Source organism: Panthera pardus, unplaced genomic scaffold (genome assembly GCF_024362965.1).
Source record: "Panthera pardus isolate Hobbes unplaced genomic scaffold, ASM2436296v1 HiC_scaffold_7, whole genome shotgun sequence".
NCBI lineage: Eukaryota > Metazoa > Chordata > Mammalia > Carnivora > Felidae > Panthera > Panthera pardus.
The window spans coordinates 81021393-81042536 of NW_026527002.1; the positions used below are offsets into that span (position 1 = coordinate 81021393).

A 21144-nucleotide genomic window follows, 5' to 3' on the forward strand; every position below is an offset into this window, starting at 1 on the left:
TGCCCCCTCCCTTTACTGGTACCCACATCCGGTTTTGCCCATTAGAACAGTTTCTGCGTCTCGGACTCCATTTTGCCAGCTAACCACGCTGCTGACACAGCTCTCTGGTTCCTCTGCGCTCAGGACGTCTTGCTCGGTTCCGTGTCTCCCTGGCTCCTACAGGCTGATCTGGGCCGGGGAGCCGGCGACTCGTGCAGGCGGGCGCCTAGCGCATCCGGTCTTTCTGCACCTCACCTCCACGCTTGCAGCCCGGCCGTCCTGGGGTTACAGCTCCAGGCGGACGGTCACTGAGCCTTGTCCTCTGCCGCTGCCCCAGGCACCGCCGTCGGCCCCAGGGACTCTGCACCCGCGGGCGAGATCGCTTTCTTTAGTGTTCTGTGCGGTCTGTGTCCTGGGGTATCTCACTGCGCTTAGTAGGTGCTGCGCTTCCTACCACGGTGGACACAGGTCTCCCCTCAAATCTGGGGAATCGTTTTCCTGGGGAATCTGGGAGTTCGTTTTCCGTGCAGCCTCCAGTCATTAATTCACAGGGAGAACCTCTGGCCCCTGAGACTCTAATTCAGGGACTGCATTTTCCCTACCTCAGGTTCTGATTCTTTTCCAAATCTGCTTGGCTATTTTTGATAATTCTCTCTCTTTGGTCATCGTATGGTTGCCTTTTGTCCCTTTAAAAATTTCCTATGTGATCATTTTGCGAACCACATTTGTTCATCGCGGTTCCTCGTCCTGGGAACATCTGCAGTCCCCAGGGGCCTGAAACCACGGGGCTTCCTGTCCTCGCTCACGGGCTGCTTTCCTCCCGTCTGCGACCTTCTGGCCGGAGCCCGAGCGGCTCCACTCAGGCGTCTGTGCGCTGAGCCCGGGAGGTGGAGCTCCGTCCTGCCAGGCAGCTTCCTGCTCACCGCTGCTTGGAACCGGTGGGCGACGCGGCCCCCAGCCCCCCCACCCCGCCACCCCTAGAGCCCAGGCTGCGCGCATCGGGCCCCCGCTCCCTCCTCCCTCACTTGGGGAGCCAGGCCCTGGCCCCACCCCGGGGCCCCCAGTCCTGTCTTTCCACCCACCATTCCCGTTGTTGGCTGGCTTTCGGCTACTTCCATTTTTTTTGATTTTTGTTTTTAAGCTTTTGGAGGTTTCCCTCACTGTTCTCGAGAGTCAGCAATCCATCCGAAAGTACATTTATTGTAATGTAGCCAACGTCTACTTGTATTTTCACGGGAGGCCACTTTGGAACACCTAGTCTGCACGCCGCAGGCGTCGGAAACTTCTGCTCTGGCTCGTGTCCCCACGGCCGACCCCAAAGTGCTCTGGAGCAAGACACGGATTCCTTCCGCGGTCCCCACGCCCTCTCTGGAGGCACACTCTGCTCCAGGCCCTTGCGACGCCTCGCTGCCCGTCCTCTCCCCCACCCCTCCCCCCGCCAGCTGCCGTGTATCCTAAGTACTCTTTGCCGGGACACCCTCCTCAGGGGAACCACGACAAGCGGGGCTTCTCGTTCACAGCCAGCCTGCCTCTCCTCCCCAGACCCCAGCGCCCCCCCCCAGCTCAGACCGCCCCCCGCCCCAGGCCCTCCTCCAGGGGGCACACGCCCTGGTGCTCCCCGCCCGGCCTCCCCGCCCTGGCCACCTAGCGCCACCACCACGCGGCGCTCGGACGGCAGGAGCTGGGCCGTGCCCGGCTGCCGAGAAAGGCCGTGGGGTGCGGCCACACTTCTCTCCCACCAAACACTGCCATGGGCTCCCCGGCTCTGGCACACACAGACCCAGACCCGAAGGCATCTGCAGCTGCCCAGCCCGCCGCCCCCTGCCCGCGGCTGGCAGAGCGCGGGCCCCTGCCTTGGCTCACACGGCACCCTCTGCAAAGACGGGCTCCCACTCGGTGCCTTCCGCCCCTGACCGCTCCCTGGTCACGTCCTCCAGGCTGGCCTCCAGCTGGCCCTCTCCACAAAGCTCCCCTCACTTCCCTGGCTGGAGGCAGAGTCTCGGGGTGGTCCCTGGGCCCCTGGACAGCTGTTGGGGTGCATCTGCACTTCTCTCCGAGGGCCAGTGGCACCCTGGGAGGACGCGAGGGCCAGGGGCACCCCGGGAGGACGCGAGCTGTGTCCCAGGCATGGTCTTAACTTGCTGGTTTGACTCACGTTTACCAGGCGATTACCATGTGCCCACATGCCATCCCCAGAACAGCCACAGTGGGCAAGGGGGCCGTTGGACACAACTGAAGGGCCCCTCGCCGCGGCCCGGAGCAGGAGGGAAGGCTTTGCCCTGCCCACTTGGGCTAGGGAGAGGGGGCGGGGCAGGCAGGGAGGCCAGCGAGACCAGGCACCAACAGGGCAGCACAGGAAGGTGGACACAGGGCCCCGAGGGTCTCGGGGCCACGCGTGGTGCAGGAGGGGAGGCTGGGGGGGGCTTGGACCACGGCAGGGCAGCGGGAAGATTCTAGATGCTGGGGATCGCCGGACCTGGGGAGGGCTGGGAGAGGTGTCAAGGCTGACCCCCAGGGCTCCGGGCCGAGTACCAGCAGAGCTGCTGAGGACCCCACATCCTGAGCGTCTGCGTCTGGAGGGGAGGCCACCCAGCCCTACTGAGGGGGGCGCAAGGCAGGGAGAGCCCAGGGAGGCCAAAGGGAACTCTGTCACATTTAATAGAGAACGTCAAACACACGCTGGGAACCAGCACGACATCGAGCCACGGTTCAGTGGGTCACGTACTGGGACAGCTCCCAGATGTCCTCCAGGAAGCTGCTGTAGAATCTGCGGCTCATGGAGTCCGGGTCCTGCTTCAGGATCTCCAAGTCTGCACAGAGACCCCCCGGGTCTGACACACGCCCCCCCCCCCCCCGGGGCAGGGGGCAGTCTGCTGCGGGAGCTGAAGGAGGAGGGTCCAGGGGGAGGTGCACAGCCGTCCCGGGAGCCCCGTGGGGTGTATGTGGGGAGGGGGGCACAGCCCTGTCCTGGAACCGAGTCTCAAGGAGGAGACGATGCCCTGTTCTGGGGACAGGCCGGCTAAGGGGCCTTCTGAAGAGCTGGGGAACAAAGAGGCCCCTGTGCTGGGCCAGGGCTCACGTTTCCTGAGGGTCCTCACGTCGGCCTTCCTCAGACAGATGCAGAGGTCGGGAAAGTAGTCCTGCAGCATCCCCCCTGCACCAGGGACGGAGGGTGGTGGGCCCGGGCGCCTCCCTGGCCCCTGCGGGAGGCCAGCTTGGCCCCGACAGGAGACCGGCCCACCCGACCCCCGGACACGGGAGCCCGGCCCTCCCGGGGGCAGCTCTGGGCTCTGAGTGGTGGGGGCTGGGTGGGCACGGTGGGCGGAGCACAAGACCAGGGGCCAGCACCCACCGATGAACTTCATGGCCGCCTGCTTCAGGTTCCTGTCGGGGCTGCTCAGGTAAGTCAACGCCTGCATGAGAAACTGGTGGTAGTTGCCAAGGTTGCTCTCCACCTGGGGAGGGGGAAGAGACGGGTCCCCCGGCTCCCTGTGACGCCGCTCCGCCCGAGGCCCCCGGCCAGCCCTGCAGTCCCAAGACCCATGACGCCCCCCCATCCCACCTCGCGCTGGGGCCTGTGTCAAGGCACCTGGGACCCTGCACTCTGTCACCTCTCCCCGGCACGTCCTCCGGGAGGCCTCCCCGGCCCCTCCCACCCCCCACCCTCCCCAGCTTCAGCAACAGACCCAGGGCCAGTCAGAGCCAAGAGGAGGCAGGGAGGTCTGCTGGGCTCTTCTGCACCAGGACTGGAGCCCAGCCTCTCTTGCCGCCCTCGCTCGCTCCCCTGGGCTTGTGCTGTGGACACGCGGGGTGTGCGGCTGCTCTAGGAGGGGACAGCGGGCTCAGGACGGGACGGCCCCTGGACCGAGGATAAGACCAATCTAAGGACGTGGGGCAGGGGACGGACGCAGCCCGGGCTGCTCGTCTCCACTGCTGGCCCAAGCTGCTTTGTGGCAGCACCCTCTGGGCCTTTGCAGGATTATAAACCGGTTTATTTTACCGTCTAAGCCTGCTGGAACCGGCTTTTCTGCCACCTGCATGACAAGAACGCCGGCCCCCTCGCCTCAGCTCCCAAGCCACCCTGGTGCCCGCACTTCCCGCAGGGACCCTTGGCCACTGTGGCGCCAGGCCGTGCTCCCCCGAGGGGCGCCCGCTTCAGGTCACCCCTGCCCGGCCTGGCCGTCCTCTCTCTGGCTGCGCCCTGGCCGGGCTGACCCTCGGAGCTGCGTTTCCGCCCACACCAGCTTCCCTCCACAAACGTCAGACCAACACTGCAGGTGGGAGGTCCAGGTTCAGGCACCGGGCGGCCTGAGGTCCCAGCCCCTCACCCCCGCCCCCCCCAACCACCGTGATCGCCTGTGCCTTCTTGTCGCAAACCCACATTCTGGGGTTTTGGCCGTCAGCTCGTGACCTTAAAAAGACAACCGCCTTCCTGCTCTGTGCCCGTTCTGGGACCACCTCCAGAGCTCCGAGCCCCCTGAGACGCACTCTGGGCTCTCACACCCTTTTCCACTCAGACACCAGGACTTCCTGGAGGAGGCTGATCCCTGGAGAGAACAGGCACTAGGAAGGGCCTGGAACATTCTAATGCTGTCAGAAACAAGGATGCCTATGGACAGAGAGTCCAGGGACAGAGCTCACAGGAAACAGGATTCAAGTTCAAGACAGGCCAGGTGTGACAGTCTGAACAATAAAAGCAATGACACCAGCAGCGGTAACGGTGCCTCCCTGGAAGGAGCGGGGTCCTTCGTGAGCTGAGGGACCGGCTGGACCGCCTCTCCCAAAAAAGATATGTTGATTCCTAACGCCCCAGACCTCAGGATGGGACAACACTCGGAGATGGGGCCTCTGGAGGCAATGCGGTGAAATGGGGTCCCCCAGTGGCCCTGACGCGTTACAGGTGGTGCCTTAGGAGGAGAGGCGCCAGCGTGCAGAGAGAGCACCTCGGGCGCAGTGACACTCGAAGCCAGGGCAGCGCGGGGCCCGGGAGAGGGGCCTGGGAGGGGCCGTGGCCTGGCCAGCACCGTGCCACAGGCCGCTGGCTTGCAGAGCCGGGAGACAGCAACGTCTGTGGTTGAGGCTCGCGGAACCGTGGCACGGGGGCCTTGGGGACCCAGCAGGCCATCAACTCGCGGCACTACTCCAGAGGCAGGAGTCAGCAAAAAGAAAACAGGAAGGAGGTTTCTGTAAAAGAAAGGAAACTATAATAGATTTAACTTTGGTGTTGAAAAGCGAGGGAGCACTTAAATACCGGCGTCTCGTTTCTTTTCTCTGCGATTGCTGAAAAGAAGGCCTGGCCGTGAGCCTGGGCCCATACGGGGAATCGGGACGGAGGGAAGGCAGAGCTATGAGCACATCACGTGGCCCACGTGGCCCAGGGGGCCTGGGGCTCAAGGCGACCGGTGGCCGAGGTCAGCCGGGGGCGGGGGGGGGGGGCAGGGCTCAATGGCACACCCCACAATGGGGCACGAAGACGTCCCCGGGGAGGGCTGGGAGCATCGGGACTGGAGAAGCCCTAATCCACACGTCTCAACTCTTAGAAAATTCCAGAAGAAGGGGCTCCTAGCAAAGCTGACGGACTGGAAGTATCGGGATGACGGGAAGGAGCGCCAGCCGTGAGCGACCTCACGTGAGGCTTCCGGGAACCAAGCTGCCACGTGGAAGGGAAACCATACGGGGCAGCGAGCGGCCCAAAGGCAGCGGGCCGGGGCAGAGGACAGTCACTGCGGGAGGAGCCCCTGCCACCAGCAAGCCCAGCCGCACTGCCCGACTAGGGGCGTCCTGAGCCCCTGCCAGCCGAGGCGGCAACTGCTTCCTAAAACTCCAACTCCTGGAAGGTGGGAAAACGGGAAAAATGTGCAAAGCCAGGAAAGTCCACGTGAGAAGAGCGGGAGGGGGGCCCAGAACGGAAGGCGGGGAGGACGCACGTGCCCACGGTCTCCGGGCTCCCCCGGCGCCTGAGCCGTCCCCGGGACCCCTGTCACAGCGAGGCTGCTAGTGGGGGCTCCGAGCCATTTCAATGGGTCTGAAACCCACAGAAAAATAAATGTTTGAGGGAAATGTACTTGGTTAAACCTGTGAGTGTAACTCAATAAAGTTGACGGTCTCATACTCTAACAGACGGAGTGTTTAAGAAATTGGTAAAATCGGGGGAACCCGGGTGGCCCGGTTGGTTAAACGTCTGACTTCAGCTCAGGTAATGATCCCACCGTTCTTGAGTTCGAGCCCCGCGTCGGGCTCTGTGCTGACAGCCGGGAGCCTGGAGCCTGGAGCCTGCTTCCGATTCTGTCTCCCTCTCTCTCTGCCCCTCCCCTGATCGCACTCTCTCTCTCCCAAAATTAAGTAAACGTTAAAAAAAATAAATTGGTCAGATCGGTCAACTAGGTACTGAGACACCGGTGGCAAGCACAGACCTCTCGACGCGCTCTCCTCAGCAACCAGCTAAACACAAGTCCCCAAGGGCAAAAGCGGGCAGGACAAGACTGGAACCACAAGCACGTGACAGGTGGCCCCGCTGTGCCTGCACACGGGCTGAGGTGGGCATCGAGTCCGGGCGCCCGAGATGTCTCCGTGGAAGGAAAGACCAACCTCACGCCCAGGATGCCAGAGGCAGGGGGGGACCTGACATCGCCCACGCACCTCGGGAACCAGACCAGAAGGGCCCCAAGGGAAGGCACAGGGACACCAAAAGGGAGTCTCTCCCTCCCCCACCCCGGGCCTGATTTAGGAGCAAGAGAAAAGACGAGTTCCTTGAAAAGCCTCAGCCACGGCCTGGAGCCGCACGAGGCCCTGTGGCCGGACTCGGGCCGCCAGCACCCACAACACCTCAGAGACGGGATGTCACTGTAACATCCACCCCGCGGCGGCACAAAGGTCTCTGACAGACGTACACAGAGAGAGACCCGCAACCCAAAATGACAAGAGCAGGAAGCCCAGCCCGGGCCACACACCCCAGGCGGAGGCCCTGGCGCCCACTGGAGCGTTCTCTCCCCTCCCAGCTCCAAATTCACCCCTGCTGTGCACTCTGTAAAAGCGGACCTGGGCCCCAGTGTCACCCTCGCCAGCTGGCGCGAGGGCACGGGGGCAGCGTGGGGACACAGGAGGGGCTCCCGCCCTCGATCCCACGGGCACCCCCGGGACTCCTCCCCCACCCCCCGGGCCATTTCACAGCCGGTCTCCCGTGACCCCCTCCCCGTGTGGCACCTGTCCCGGCATCTCGGCGGGCTCGGCTCTGTGCCACACCAGCTTCTCTGCCACGCAGGGGCGTAGCCATGCCCTCGGCTCTGGGGATGGGGGTCCTCCTGGCCTGGGGCAGGGGCTCTCCTCCACTACGCTGGGACGTGCGACATCACGTACTCCCGTCCACGCGCCGTCCCTGCGGTCCCGCGGCCTTCAGAGTTGGCTCCCCCGCAAACCGGCCAGCCCCCCGCAGCCCCCAGGCCCTGCAGCGGTTAACCACCCCTCACGTTAACCTCCCCTGCTCAAATCGCTGTGACGTCTGTCTCCTGAACGCATCCTAGGGACACAGACGCTGAGCCCCGATCACAGCCACGAGGGTCAAGTGCGGCAGCCCCGCGGGCGCCCGCGGCCTGTGCCTCGGGTGACGCGTCACCGTCATCAACCACGGGGGACAGCCTAATGCCCAGAAGCGCTGCACGCAGTTTCCCGCAGGCAGGGAGCTGGGCATTGCAGCTGGTGGAAGGTCACGGCCACACCGCGCCCCTCCGGGCACCAGTGCGGCTCCAGGGCGGGGAGGGGCTTCTCCTCAGACCCGAGCACAGACCGTGGGAAAGTAACACGTCCGGCCACGAAACTTCCGCACCAGCAGAGACACAGTAAGCAAAGTGCAAGAAGTCACAGACTGGGCAACAGCAATTACGGTACAAACAACTGGCCAAGGACCCATGCCTGGAGCCTGCGGAGAATTCCTCGTTCGCACAAAAAACACCACCGGCACGCGGCGGGCGAAGCGCTCGGCACGGAGGTCCCGCCGGCTCCCCAGCAAGGTGGCGCCTACCGAAGCCACTGCCCTCCGGACCCTGAGAAGCCCCCCTCCCTTTCTCCGGGCACCTTCACCCCCAGACCGTAGCCTTCCCCGCTTCTCAGGAAACGTCTGCCGTCTCCCAGCTGCGGCGGGGACCCCCAAGCCCCCGCCCACCTCGACCAGATCCAGTGTGGCCCGGGGCGCCAGCCTGCCCGCCACCAGCTGGAGAAAAGCCCGGGATGGGGACCGCGGTCCCCGAGCGCTGGGGAGGGGTCCCAGCCGGGCTCTGAGGGTCTGGACTCAGAAATAAACGGATCACCAGAAATCAGAGCTGTGGTTTCTTGCTCACCCGCCCCACGCACACGCGTCTCCTCACACGAATCCTCAGCAAGGCGTGTGGGCCCAAGAACGTCCGTGGGGTCCCGGTGTGGCCACTCCCGGGTTCCCAGAGCTACGGGGCCCTCCCCATGTCTGCACTGGGACATCAGTGGGCGCTACGCTCCCCAAAGGCCCCTCCGCAGTGGCCATGGGAACTGCCTCCAGGTAGGGCTTCCCCGTCCAGGTGGGGCGGTCCCCATGTGGCCCTGGAGGCCCCCAGCTCGGTTACTGACAGAGGGGGCCCACTGAGGGAGGCTGAAGGGGCCAGCCCAGCACGGAGCGGGCCTCTAACCAACACCCGCAGGACCGAGTCAGATGCCACCCAAGAGGGTTCCTATATCAAGCCCGTCCCCCTCTGGGTGCTGGGGGTGAGGACCCTCACTGCGCACGGCCCCCGTCCACCTCCCCGGCCTCCCTGCCCCTCATCCGGGAGGGTGCTGACACCTTACCGTGTAGATGAAAACGTCGTTCTCGGCGCTGAGGCCACGACCCCATGCCAGCTTCCCAAACAGCTCCTTCCGGAACTCCCATTTCAGCAGGATGGCACACCGCAGGAAGGTCAGCTTTGTTTTCTGTGGGCGCCACGCAAAGACAGACGGGTCACCTCCCTCCGCATCCACACCCTCCCGGGCACAGACCGCAGGACAAGTGGCCCGGAGGCACCGAGGGCCCCGGCCCGGCAAGGACGCCGCTCACAGCCGCGCCCTGGCCGTGTAGCCTGCTCACACCCCGGAGGGGGCACAGGGTGCCCCGCCGTAGTGTCTTCACCCCCCAAGCCCCGTGGGTGCCGTGCTCTAATTCACACAAAAACTCGAGAGGCCAGTGGTCACCCTGGCCACCCAGGCTTCCTTCCTGATGAGGGAGTCTCTCAAGGGCCGGGGGACAGGCACCCAGGGGAGGAAGGCCGGTCCCTCACTCACCAGTACCCAACAGCCCCGCCTCTAGTCTCAGAACTCCTTTAAAGGGTCCCTGTACCACCCACAACGGGCGGAAATCACCCGCAGGACCTCAGGCTGTGACTGTCCAGAGACACGGTCTCAACAGAGGTGAGGTAATCAGGTCCCTGGGTAGCCCTAGGGCAAGCTGTCTGGTGTCCTTACCAGGAGGGGAATCTGGACACGCAGACAGGGGGACGACCACGTGAGGACACGGGGAGAAGACGCCATCCATGTGCCCAGGAGAAAGGCCGGAGGGGACCAGCCTGCCACACCCTTGACCAGCAGCCCTGTCCGCGGCTCTTGGTGGCGGTGACCTGAGCCGAGACGGGCCGGTCCCCGAGCTGACCTCTCCCTCCCTTGCTGAGTTGAGGGGGGATCGGCCCACCTGGTTTTCACTCCAAAGCCCTCAACCTCCTCCTGAGTCGACCACGCCTATGTCCCCAGGAGACTGTGCTCCGGAGGGGGGGAGCACCTGTTTTTCAGCATCTAGGACGAGACCCTGATCACAGGAGGACCCTCCGACCCAACCCCAGGCCCAGGCCCGCCCTCAACTTCCTGTGTTCCCATTAGCTCACAGAATGCACCGCCCCCCTCACTCAGAGGCCCCTGGCCTCTGGGCCACTTATCCTAAGACTACAGCTTGTGAGACTGAGTAGGCCGGCCTCCCCCAGGCAGCCTCTCCTGGTTTCTTTGACACTCTCCTCTGAACTTCCAGCTGCACCCCTCTAGCCCCCCGACCTGGCGACACCCCTGCCTTCTACTGGTCTCCCATCCACCCTTCCGTTCACCCCTTCATTTAGCTGCACATTCACTCAGCAGCTGCCCTGTGCCAGGCTCCGGGCTGCTGGCTGGCTGTGCAGACCCAGACCTGATGTGGACCCTCTCCCAGGCTTGAGGGGTTCCCAGCCCATCACACCACCAGTGATGGGTCCGGAGGGCTCCTGGGTCTTGTGGGTCTGGGGCAGGGGCAGAGAGAAGCCCTGGGACTGAAGGAAGTCCCTTTGTGAGAAGGAAGCAGGAATTCAGGCAGTTTCCCAAGGGCCCCAGGAGGGGCTGGAGAGAAGGAGGTGGCCACGATCAAGAGGGCAGCAGGCAGGGCCTACTTGGCCGAGCCAGGCTGTTAGGTGACCACAGTGAGAGCTGAGACCCAGGGATGGGGACCCAGGGCCAGCAGAACGCTGCTGAGGGGTGGAGGCCAGGAAAGCTTCCCTGAGTGGGGGAGGGGGGCACTTGGATGGAGTCTCAGGCGAGAAGCAGGCGTTCCCAGTGTAGAGGGCGGAAGGGGCATTCCCCGAGACCAGAGGGGCCGCTCAAACGGATGATCTGGGAAACCTGGGGCCTTGAAATGGCTGGGAGCTCCAGGGCCGCCCTATGGGTCCTCTGTGGGAGTCAGACACGGTGCCTCCCTGGGGGCAGTGCCCTTGAGGGGGGCACGGTCTGCACTAGGCCCTGGGGAGAGCGGGGAGCGAGAAGGGCCCCAAACTCCAGGCTCCTGAGGCTGACTGCGTGTGTGTGTGTGTGTGTGTGTGTGTGTGTGTGTGTGTGTGTGTCTCGGGTGGGGGGTGCTTCGCGGGCTCCTAGACTGGGGGGAGAACGTAGAGGTGAGGGCCCCGCCACCTGGGACGGGCCCTCTCCTTCCCTGCGCCTGTCGCCTGCAAGGCGGGGGGGCCACTCACCATGACCACGTTGGGGCAGGAGTCGGCCAGGTGGAAAAGCAGTGGCACCAGGGCCTGGAAAGCGTGATTCTTGAGTGCCTGCTGGTACTTCTTGCCGCCGCTGTAGAGCACGTCTCCGTACAGGAGGATGGCCCCTCCCCGCACGTCGGCCTGTTCCTGCCGGCAGGTAGAGCCCTCAGCCGCAGGGCGGCCCCCCGCCGCCCCCCAATCTGCCAGCCACCGCCCATCTCTCACCCTTCTTCCGGCCCAGGGACCTGCGGTGGCCAATGCGCCCTGACGCCGACGCCCGCCCTCTCCAGCTCTGGGACCGTCCGCTGCACCCCTCCACCGCACCCACCTTGCTGCCCGGGCCGCCCACTGGCACGCACAACCCAGCCTTCTGGGCAGCTGGGGCGCCTTCTCCTCCTGCCACCCCCTCCGGTGGCTGCGGCCAACCCCTTTCTCGGCCACAGCGACCTCACCCCCTCTCCCGGGCGGACCAGGCGCACCCTGCGGCCAGACCGGTCACTTTGAGCTCTGAGACCCAGCAAGAGGCCTCGGGCTTTGTGCGGGGGGCGGGGGGGGGGGGAGGTGGAAAGGGGGGCGATGAGGACGCCTTGAAGCTGCGAACCAGCCCCTGCACCTGCACCACGGGCCTGCGCCGCCTTGCCGCCCCCCGCCCATCCTTGCTCTCCTGGCCGCGGCCCGCGCCCTCCGCGTGGGGGAGCACGAGGCTTGGGCAAGGTCATTTCTGAGGCGGCCCAGGGGTCTCCCAGAACCTACCTTCCTTGGGGCCAGGCTCCCGCCCAGGTCCACAGGACTTTACCCACAAGCCCCGGGGGTGGGAGGGGAGGGGGGGGAGGAAGCGGCCTCGGCTGCTCGGATTGGCTGGGGTGGCAGCCGCGGCTGCTCGGATTGGCTGGGGTGGCAGCCGCGGCTGCTGGGATTGGCTGGGGTGGCAGCCGCGGCTGCAGGGATTGGCAGGCTCAGGCGAGGAGCGCTCCTCACATTGTCGAACAGCTGCAGCAGGTGCTGGGCTATCCTGAGGCTGGTGGCGCCGACGCCCTGGGTCCCCAGGCGGTGCAGGATGTCGCCCAGGATTTCCATCAGGCCCATGACATCCTTGGGCTCGGGCCCCACGAAGCCGTCCAGCAGCCCGGCCAGCCGGTTCCGGAGCAGCATCACCTGCGGGCGGACGCAGCCACTCCCGGGCCTGCCCCGCTCCCTGGAAAGTGCCCTTCCCGACTTCACCACCGTTTCTATTCTACGGGTGTCGGCAACTCGGCGGGGCCGTGGCTGCTGCTCCCTGCCCGCACTGCCTCCTTTAACAATCCGCAGGGGCCTCAGCCCCAGCCCCCCCGGCCTGCACCGTGGGGCATGGACTTGTTCTGGAAGGCCTAAAGGGCAGAAGGAGGACGTGCATCCACACCCAGCCAGGTGCCAGTCCTCTATGTGACGGGTGGCGCATGAACAGGACCACCTAGCAGGTGTGCTGTCGGGTAAGAGACCCCTACTAGAAAGGAAGCCAAAGTCGCAGACCTCAGAGCCCCCTCCAGCCCTGAAATTCTAGGATCCCCGCCGCATGCAACGCAGCACCGTTCCCCAAACGTTCCCCAAACGTTCCCCCCCTCTCCTGCCTTGGCCTGCCCTGCCTTCCCCACCCACCCCTTCCAATCTGACCTGCCGTGGAGGCTCTTCTCACATGCCTCCTCCTCCCTGAAGTCTTCCTGGGATAGGAGCGAGCAGCCCCTGCTCTCACCTTCTCAGGATGCCTCAGGGCACTGCTGAGGCCCTTCAGGCTCATGGCCCGCACCAGCTGGTTGGGGTTGTTCAGGCCCAGGCTCAGGAAGTTGTCCACGGTTCTCCGAGACATGTACTGGGTGAGCTCGTGGCTGTTGAGAAACTGAGTAGTGTTGGCACAGTCAGCTACCAGGGAAAATGGGCCTGTGGCACAGCATGAGATAGTGGGTTAGACGTAAGGAAGCACTTCCAGAGAGCAAGCAGGTCTGACACGGAAGGCAGAAGTTAGGATACCTTTATGTGGGAGGGTTGGAGCGGAAGTCCAATTCTCGGAGCTTCCTAAGGGCCCGAGGACGCTGGTGAGGGGCAGGGGCAGGGGCAGGGCGGGGCCGGGGAGGGGCTGACCTCCGCGATGATGAGGATGGCCACGATGTTGTCCCGTTCCTCAGAGCTCTTCAGGGAGATGACCGCCTGTCCCAAGACGGCCTTGACCTCACAGTCATAGTGGGCCATGGCCCTGTCAGATGAGAGAGGCAGGCACGGGGGCCCTGAGGTCTCCATCCTTGGCCCCCATAACCCCCTGCTCACTCGGGGAGATGGCCCAGGCAACTGAGTCTGGAGCCCAGCTCCCAGTATGGGGTGTAACCTTCCCATGAGGAATGCTCTCTGGGGCCAGCACCACCCTCCCCCCCCCAGGCTGTGCGCACCTAGCCAAGAGGGTCACCCCCTCGGTGTAGGTTTCCATGTGCTCAAAGAGCTCCCAGCCTCTCAGCAGCTTGAGGTAGGCAAACACCTCCCAGTAGTTGGTGGTCCAGAAGAGACCCTTCAGGGCCTCCAGGCATGTCCTAGGGGCAGGTGGGGGTGTGCGGAGAGGTGAGTCGGGGCTCGGGGCTGGGCTCTCTGCCTGGACCGTAAGGTCATCGGCGACCTCCTCTCCCATCTGGGCCCCGGTGAGCTGTCACCTTCTAAGCCTGCTCTGCCCCAGGATTCTCACTCCCGCTGGCTTTTGGTGGCTGTGCCCCCTGCTCCCTACTCGGGACTGAAAGCCTCCAGGTGGGGCCAGAGTGCATTCCTTTCCGGGTCCCTAGCACTTAGCCCAGGGCCTGGTGCCCGCCAGGGGTTCCGTGGGTATGTGGAAGGAACCCCAAAGAGGGCACGGTTGGGGTTCCCCAGGGGGCTGGGCGCCGAGGCCCATCACAAATGTCACCTGCAGGGGCTGAGGGGCTTCCCGTCTAGGACATCCTCCTGGTAGTCTGAGATGCCGTCCACCACATCCAGCTCAAACAGGTAATGGAGCTGCGTGAGCAGGCCCACGAGGACCCCTGCGAAGGCCCAGCGCACCGTGGCCTTGTACTCCTGGGTGTACAGGAGCTCGTAAATGGTACCCAGGGCCTGCGGCGGGCGACAGAGCGGGACTCAGATGGGCGACTCTCCAGGGCCGGCTCCAATGAGCAGAGGAGTGGGGAGTCACAAGCAAGGGCGCCCCCCCCCCCCCGGGCCCAGGCCCCTGCCGCCTATGCCTGCCTCGGGCCGGGACACTCCCGGGGGCGCTGGCCCCGCTCTGCTGGCCACTCAGCAGTCAAGAGGCCTCGGCTACTCCTGCCGAGACCCTCTACCTGCCGGCTCAGCCAGGCATCCCGCAGGGCCCCTGGATGACAGCGCGGTTGTGGGGGCGGGGGGCCCGGGTGGGCATGCGGGGGGGTCCTGCTCACCAGCAGGGAGATGAGCTCCGCCTGCTGGGTGAACCTGACGAGCTCTTTGGGGGGTCGCAGCCTCAGCTTCATGTAGAGCAGGGTGAGGACCTTGCGGGCCAGCTGGGTGTTGCTGGCTAGGGCCTTCCACAGGGGTATGACCTGTCTGGGGAGGCAGGGGGCCCAGTGCCTCCAGGTGGCTGGCCATGCAGGGTGGAGGGGCGGGCGGGACGTGACCCTCGGGACAGCAGGATGGCCTGAGATGGCCCGGCCCCCCAGGGACGGTGAGCCCTTCCATCCGCGGGGTCCAGGAGGCTGTATGCGGATGGGGCCCCCGCTCGAAGCCCCGAGCACAGGACAGGCTAGCTTTCCCTGATGTCGGTGCTGATTCCCGCTTTCCCGCACTCCTTTGCCACGTGACCCCAAACAGAGCCCCCGTCTTCCCCCCAGCTTGTGGGGGTGGGGGCTCACCCCTCAGGCAAAGCGGGCAAAGTGGGTCTGCACTGGGCGTGTCTCCCTGGGGCTCACAGACCTGCATCCCCCAGAGCTCTGTTCCCTGTCCAAGGTGCTGTGGGCCTGTGACAAGCCGGTGCTCCCTGAGACGCTGTGGAGACACCCTGGTGCTCCAGTGGCCCTCAGACTTCAGGGGACACACACACACACACACCATTCAGGCTGCTTAGAACATGGTCTCTACTCACAGGCCAGGCCCAGCATCACGGTGCTGGAGCTCATGACGTCCACACGGTGCAGCCTGGAAACCCAATATTGGCCCCGGAAGGGCAGGGGGCCCGTGTGTGTGCTGGGGCCCTGGGCAGCTGGAGGGGGCTGTTTGGGGGCCAGCTGACCTCTGGCCCCTCTGCCAGCTGGTCTCTCGGGGTTCTCCTGGTCTGAGGGACGCTCCCATGCCAAAAGCCCCCTCTGGGGACTGATGGAGCCTCCACCTTAACCCCTCAGCCTAGAACACCTCCAGGGACCCCCTGGCCGTGGTTCGGGAGTCTGGGAAGGAGAGTGGAGTCTCTCTCACTGGAAGGGCCAGTGTCGTGCATGCCGCTGCCTGCCCAGGGATTCTGTGGCCTGGGAGGGGAGACCACGGAGGAAGGATGGGTGTTCACCTCTGGGTCGTGGGTGCCGGTGCCATACCTCTCAGAGGGGTGACACAGGGACAGTATCACCTCGACTGTCTCCTGGGCGTGCTGAGTCCCCAACACTGACACGGCCTGCATCACGGTCTGCAGGGTGTTCTTGAAGATGATAGAGGGCAGCTCCTGGAACAAGCCCTGCAGGATCTCAGCCACCTGAGCAGGGAGGGGCAGACCGGGAGGGGGCGTCAGAGCCACCCCCAGCTCCCGCCTCCGTCCCCTGCTGGGGCCGGGGACTGCCTCCCCCGTGAGGCATCCTGATGGCCTTGCCAGCCTTCAGCCGGTAGCCTGACCGCTACGTGATCCCTGCCCCACGATGAGGCATCTGGACACGTGCAGGACCCGGTGGGGTCGGCGGTGGAAGCGGCACCGTGGCTCACAGCTGGTGTGGCCCCGCCGTCCCCACGGCCTCACCCCATCTCCCTGTGTGCCTGTGAAAAAGTGAGGATCAACCCCCAGCGGCCAGGAGGGTTGATGGGCCTGGCAGCCCCTGAGAGACGGTCCTGCCTGTGTGGGCTGTGAACTAGGTTGGCCACGCCCCCTTGCCCCACGAAAGGCAGTTAAATCCCCAGGGAGGTGGGGGAGGGGGTGGGGGCAGGGAATTTTTCTCTCCTGACTAGGGTTGAATGAACAAGGCAGGGTGTTGCTATCAGGGCTCTGGGACCTTGAGGGTCCCGACCGGCCGGGAGGGGTGAACCAGGGGCCCTGGGGCATCGCTGGGTCTCAGCCCTGCTAACAAGGCTGTGCTATTTCAGGGAGCGGGAGGTGGGCCGTGGACTGCGGATGGCTAGGACTGAGCTCGGGACCCACGGCCTCCAGGCCCGGGCGCTCTCTGTGAAGACGTGTGTGCACAGACACGGGTGCGTCCGCGTGCACGCGGGGCCAGCCGGCCTCCCCCACCCCAATCCTTCCTTAGCGGGTCCCCCGACTCCCGTGGGGAGGTCCGCAGAAGGTGGCCCGCAGCCGGGGCTCAGCGCCCACCTGCTCTGCCTTGATGCTATGGTCCTCGACGATCATCAGGAGCAACTGTGAGGCCAGGTCACAGCGCAGGTGGTTGTGGCTGCAGAGCCCTCGCAGGAGAGTGAGGACGAGCTGTGTGTGCTGGCCCATGGTCAGGTTCCCATCCAGCACCTGGGCCGGGGGCGCTGCGGTGAGAGGCCGAGGCGGCACCCTCCCTGGTGGTCCTCAGCCCTCCAGCCCCTCCTGCGTCGGGGTTGGAGACAGGGCCGGGGTGGGGGCGCTCCTCGTACTCAGAGGTGGAAAAAATGCCAGGCGAGCAGACTTGTCCCCTCCCCCGCACCAGGCTGCTGGGGCCCCGCCCCTCCTGCCTCAGTGGTGGGTGGTGTGGCCGCCGAGGGCTGAAGGATCACTCTGGGGATGGTGGGAGCAAGCAGTCGTGCCCAGGCAGTCAGGTGCCCCTCCACCCTGCAGCCCACAGCCAGTCACTGACTCGGGGTACAGGGTCCAGCCCCTGCCTCGAGGTGGGGGACACTTTAAGCTGCCACACTCCCCTGGGTCAGACAGACCACCCCCCTCTTGGCTCCTCCCATCCCCAGCTTGCTTCCCTTACTCCTTCCTCCTGAGCGTGAGTCTCTGTCCCCTAAACTGCACTGAAATTCCTGTCCCAGGCTCTGTTTCTAGGGAACCCACCAGGACCACAGGCTTCTAGGTGGCCAACTCCCTAGGAGGGGTTCCCAGGGGACGACCCTTTGCACGGAGGTGTTGAGGCCTTGCTGCTCCTGTCCCAGCCTGTCCTGAGAGCAGGCAGGGGGTCAGGCTCAGGGACTCTCACTTGGAAGGTGGGGAAACTGAGGCATGGAAGGGTTGAATGACCGCCCCGCAGTTTGAGGCAGAGCTTGGACTCAAACCCAAAGCTTTGATGCCCCGTCCGTCTTGAGGGGAGGGCCGGCCCGGGAAGGACGCACACAGGGAGGGAGGGCAGAGGCGATGGACGAGGGAGACAGACAGCATGCTGCTTGCCCGGGACTGTGCATGAGTAGTGAGCGCGGGACAGCCTCAGGCAAACCCAGCTGTCGCCCTAGTGAGGGGCCCCAGGGGTGAGGCCGCAAGAGGAGTGGGGGCCGAGAAGGGAGAGGTCAGCAAGAGCCTCAGGACCGGGCTCCAGAGGGGCCCTGCCGCACCTCCAAGTCACGGGCGGGAGGGTGCAGGCCGAGATTTCAAGGGGCAGAGTGATGGGGTGCTTTCCCTGCAAGAGAGCATCCACGTCCCGGCTACGCCTGACCCGCCCCCCAGCTCCCCTGCGCAGGTTGCAGAATGGGCAGGGAGGTGGAGGCCGGAGAGGCCCCCACTCCCGGACAGCCTGGGGCTGCGCGCGGCTCGGGCCCCACCTTCACCAGGTCGTAGAACTTCATTTCTGTTTCCCTCCTGGCATTTGCTTCAAAGTTCTTCATTTTATTCAAATACATGAACTTCGACGTGCTGCCTGGCGAGGGGCACCGAGTCAGGGGGCCTGGGGCGGCCAAGCGGCCAGCGCCCCTGAGGTGGGGGGCTCCCAGCTCACCCTTCTGCTGGGTCAGAAGCTGCAGGAGGAGGTAGACGCACTGGTGGGCGTGGCTCTGGGTGACGGGCTCCTTGTCCCTCCACAGCAGCATGAGCAGGCCTATCTGGTGGCCCAGCATGGAGGGGGTGGCCTCCTCCTGGGAGGGGCGGGCAGTGAGCGAGGCCAGGCCCGGCCGCCAGGTGTCTCGTGGGCAGGGCGCCCCCAGGCCCTCGTCCCACGGCGGGACCGCCTCCCCCGCCACCGGTCTCCCTTCCCCGCTTCCTTCAAGTCTTTGCTCTGAGGCGGCCTGGCCATCGAGCTCCCCCCGCCGCCCTCTTTGAACTGTGACCCCTGCCCCGGGACTGGGGGCACCCCGGGGCCTGCGTCTTGCCCCCCAGCCCCGTGCCTAGCAGCCGAGACGCTCCGTGAATACGGCCGCGAGAATCAGGAACGAGGGCCGGGGTGCCCAGCACGGAGGCAGCCGCGCCATGGGGGCTCCCGGCCCCTCTCTGGGCTCAGGCCCACCTTCCTGGCTGCCCTCCCGAGGGTGCCAGGCGAGGTGACTCACAGTGAGCCCCACGTAGTCCACCACGTACTTGAGGAACAGGAAGATGGTCTGCACCGCCCGCTGGCGCTCGTGGCTGCTGTCTGACCTCAGCCACGGCTCCATGTGCTGCGATGGGAGAGGAGAGCCCGAGGCCGGCTCAGCGCACGGACCCACCCTCCCCTCCCGGACGTGGCCGCTGGGACGCGGAGCGATGGCGGGCCGGCCGCAGCCAGGCGTGCCCACCAGATGGCTCGCCCGTCCGTGCCCGGCCACCGGCTCAGCTCCCCGGGGCGAGGCCGGGTCTGCGCCCAGAGGGAAGCCAGGGTGTTTGAGGGCATACGTCTGCACGGCTGTGCGGGAGCCCGCGGACCATCCCTGGGACTTCCTCCCTGCCCACGGCGGTGCCCGGAGATGAGCCAGGGTCACCTTCTCCTCGCAGGGCCCTCGGCTGTTCTGAAACGCCCACCCCTGTCTTGACGAGAGCCCCCGGGTCAGCGGCGTGGGGCACACCTGGCCGCCTTTGTGTCCGAGGGACACACCCCGGGCGGGCGGAGCCCCAGTCGTGCGCCCCCCGCCAGCCCAAGCCTCACCTGCAGGATGAAGCATAGCTCGTCCACACTCTTGTTCTCGGAGATGAGGCTCTGCAACAGCAGGTCCAGTGCCTGCATCGACTTCCGGTACAGCGCCTGGCGGGGCCGGTGGCCTGGTGTCACTCCCCGGGGGGCGACCCGCCAGCACCGTGGCCCTCCCTGGCCGACACCCTCGCCCATCTCTCCCCTGGTGCCCTGGGACTCGCCCCCGTGAGGGCTCGGTCACCCTTCCCTGCGGGGCCTGCGGAAATGATTATAATGTCCACTCCAGGCCTGGTCCCCACTCGGTCCCTGGTGGGGACACACAGTGCCCTCCCGGCTGCCGGGCCTCAGGTCCTAACCGCTGAGGGTGTTGAATCTGCCCCTAATTTCCCAGAACAGGGGCAGAGTTCAGTGAGCTCCCGATGCTGCTGTGGGCACGCTGCCCAGCCCAGGGCTCCTCAGACGGCGCCCCTGGGCGTATTCCCCCAGCACTGAAGCCGAAACCAGGAAGTACGTTGAACTGAGTGAAAATGAAAACAGCATATCAAAATTGATCATCTGCATAGACCCAGCAAAAGCAGTGGGCAAAATGCAACATCCATCCTGATGAGCACTGTCCGAAAAGCAGGACTAGCAGAGAACTTTCTCCACCTAACTAAGAGCATCAGAGAACCCACAGCAAGTCACGGCAACAGCAGACTCGATGGCGAAGACGGATGCATTCCTGATCACGTCAGGAACAACGCGGTGTCTCTTCCCACCACCGGCGGGTCCTGGCAAGGGCGGTGGGGTAGGAGGGCGACAGCACAGCACCATCCCCGTTGACAAGAAAGAAGGAGACTGTTCACACAAGTCACGTATAAAACCCTGTGGAATCTACACAAGGCTCTGAAAAGCTAACACGCGGTGTAGCGGGGTTTCGGGCACAAAGTCAACATACGAAAAAAGTCGATTGTGTTCCTATAAACCAGCAACGAGCAACTGAAAGCTAAAAATTTAAATATCATCGGCAATATCAGAAGAAAATAGAGAGAGGAAAGGCTCTGACAAAAGACGTCCGAGGCGAGCACACGGAAAACCGGCCAACGCAACTGGGGGGTTTGAAGACGACCTAATTAAACGGAGAGGTGCGCCAGCGCCCAGCTCGCAACACAAACCGGTGTTAACGTGTCAGTCTTCCCCAAGTCGGTCTGTAGATTGGGTGCAACTCCAATCGAAACCCCAGGGTGCCGTTCACTCGAGGTTGAGCCACTCATTCTGCGATTCGTGCAGAGGTGCACAGAACCCGGGAGAGCAGAAAACAGCTTTGAAAAAGATGAGCCAAGTTGGGGGCCTTCACCCCTTCCTGTGGAGCTACCAGGACCAACATCACTGTGGCATCGGCAGACACGGCTCAGAACAGAATAAACAGGCAGAAACGGAAACAGACACGCAGTCAGCTGGCTTTCAACAGAGGCGAACTTGGGACCCGGATGGGTCCTGAACAACCAAGGTGTCCGTATATGCGCAACGAGCTAAGCTTCAGGCCGTTCCTTACAGCAGATAAGAGTTGGCTCAGAACCTATCGCGGACCTCAGTGTGAAACCTAAGACCGTAAAACTTCCAGAAGAAAGCAGAGAAAAATCCTTGCGGCCTTGGCCTAAGGAAAGAATTCCTGGATACAACAGCAAAATCACAACCCACGAAGGAAAGAACAGATACATTGAACAACCTCAAAATCGAGAGCTTCCGCTCTTCGGAAAAGACCATTAAGACAAAAAGAAAGCCTGGGGACCGGGAGAAAATACGTTCAGACCACCTGTGTGATAAAGGACCCCCATAGCAACTCTAAAAGGGACTCTAGAAACTAATAAATAATGCAACTTAAAAATTGGACACGAGAGGGGCACGTGGGTGGCTCAGTCGGTTAAGCGTCCGACTTCGGCTCAGGTCACGATCCTGCGTCCGTGGGTTTGAGCCCCGCGTCGGGCTCTGTGCTGACAGCTCGGAGCCTGCTTGGGATTCTGTGTCTCCCTCTC

General features: G+C 64.4%; 1 protein-coding gene across 3 annotated transcripts in view; it reads right to left on the reverse strand.

Moving 5' to 3' along the window:
* Nucleotides 1–2619: 2619 nt before the first annotated feature.
* The window catches only part of LOC109273031 (maestro heat-like repeat family member 5), a 30553-nt gene continuing 12028 nt past the window's right edge, over nt 2620–21144 (reverse strand). Inside the window, exons 12-28 of one of the 3 annotated variants that reach the window (XM_053896074.1) lie at nt 19145–19240; nt 18576–18680; nt 18029–18164; nt 17856–17950; nt 16489–16638; nt 15509–15663; nt 14387–14531; nt 13882–14066; nt 13382–13519; nt 13080–13191; nt 12694–12837; nt 11943–12119; nt 10956–11111; nt 8791–8913; nt 3332–3434; nt 3059–3133; nt 2620–2789 (exon numbers count right to left, since the gene is read on the reverse strand). In XM_053896074.1, the coding sequence (XP_053752049.1) occupies nt 2689–2789; nt 3059–3133; nt 3332–3434; nt 8791–8913; nt 10956–11111; nt 11943–12119; nt 12694–12837; nt 13080–13191; nt 13382–13519; nt 13882–14066; nt 14387–14531; nt 15509–15663; nt 16489–16638; nt 17856–17950; nt 18029–18164; nt 18576–18680; nt 19145–19240 (2196 nt within the window). In that variant the 3' untranslated portion in view covers nt 2620–2688. The remainder of the gene's footprint in view (nt 2790–3058; nt 3134–3331; nt 3435–8790; nt 8914–10955; nt 11112–11942; nt 12120–12693; nt 12838–13079; nt 13192–13381; nt 13520–13881; nt 14067–14386; nt 14532–15508; nt 15664–16488; nt 16639–17855; nt 17951–18028; nt 18165–18575; nt 18681–19144; nt 19241–21144) is intronic. The other 2 variants (XM_053896076.1, XM_053896075.1) reach the window with 2 other exon arrangements.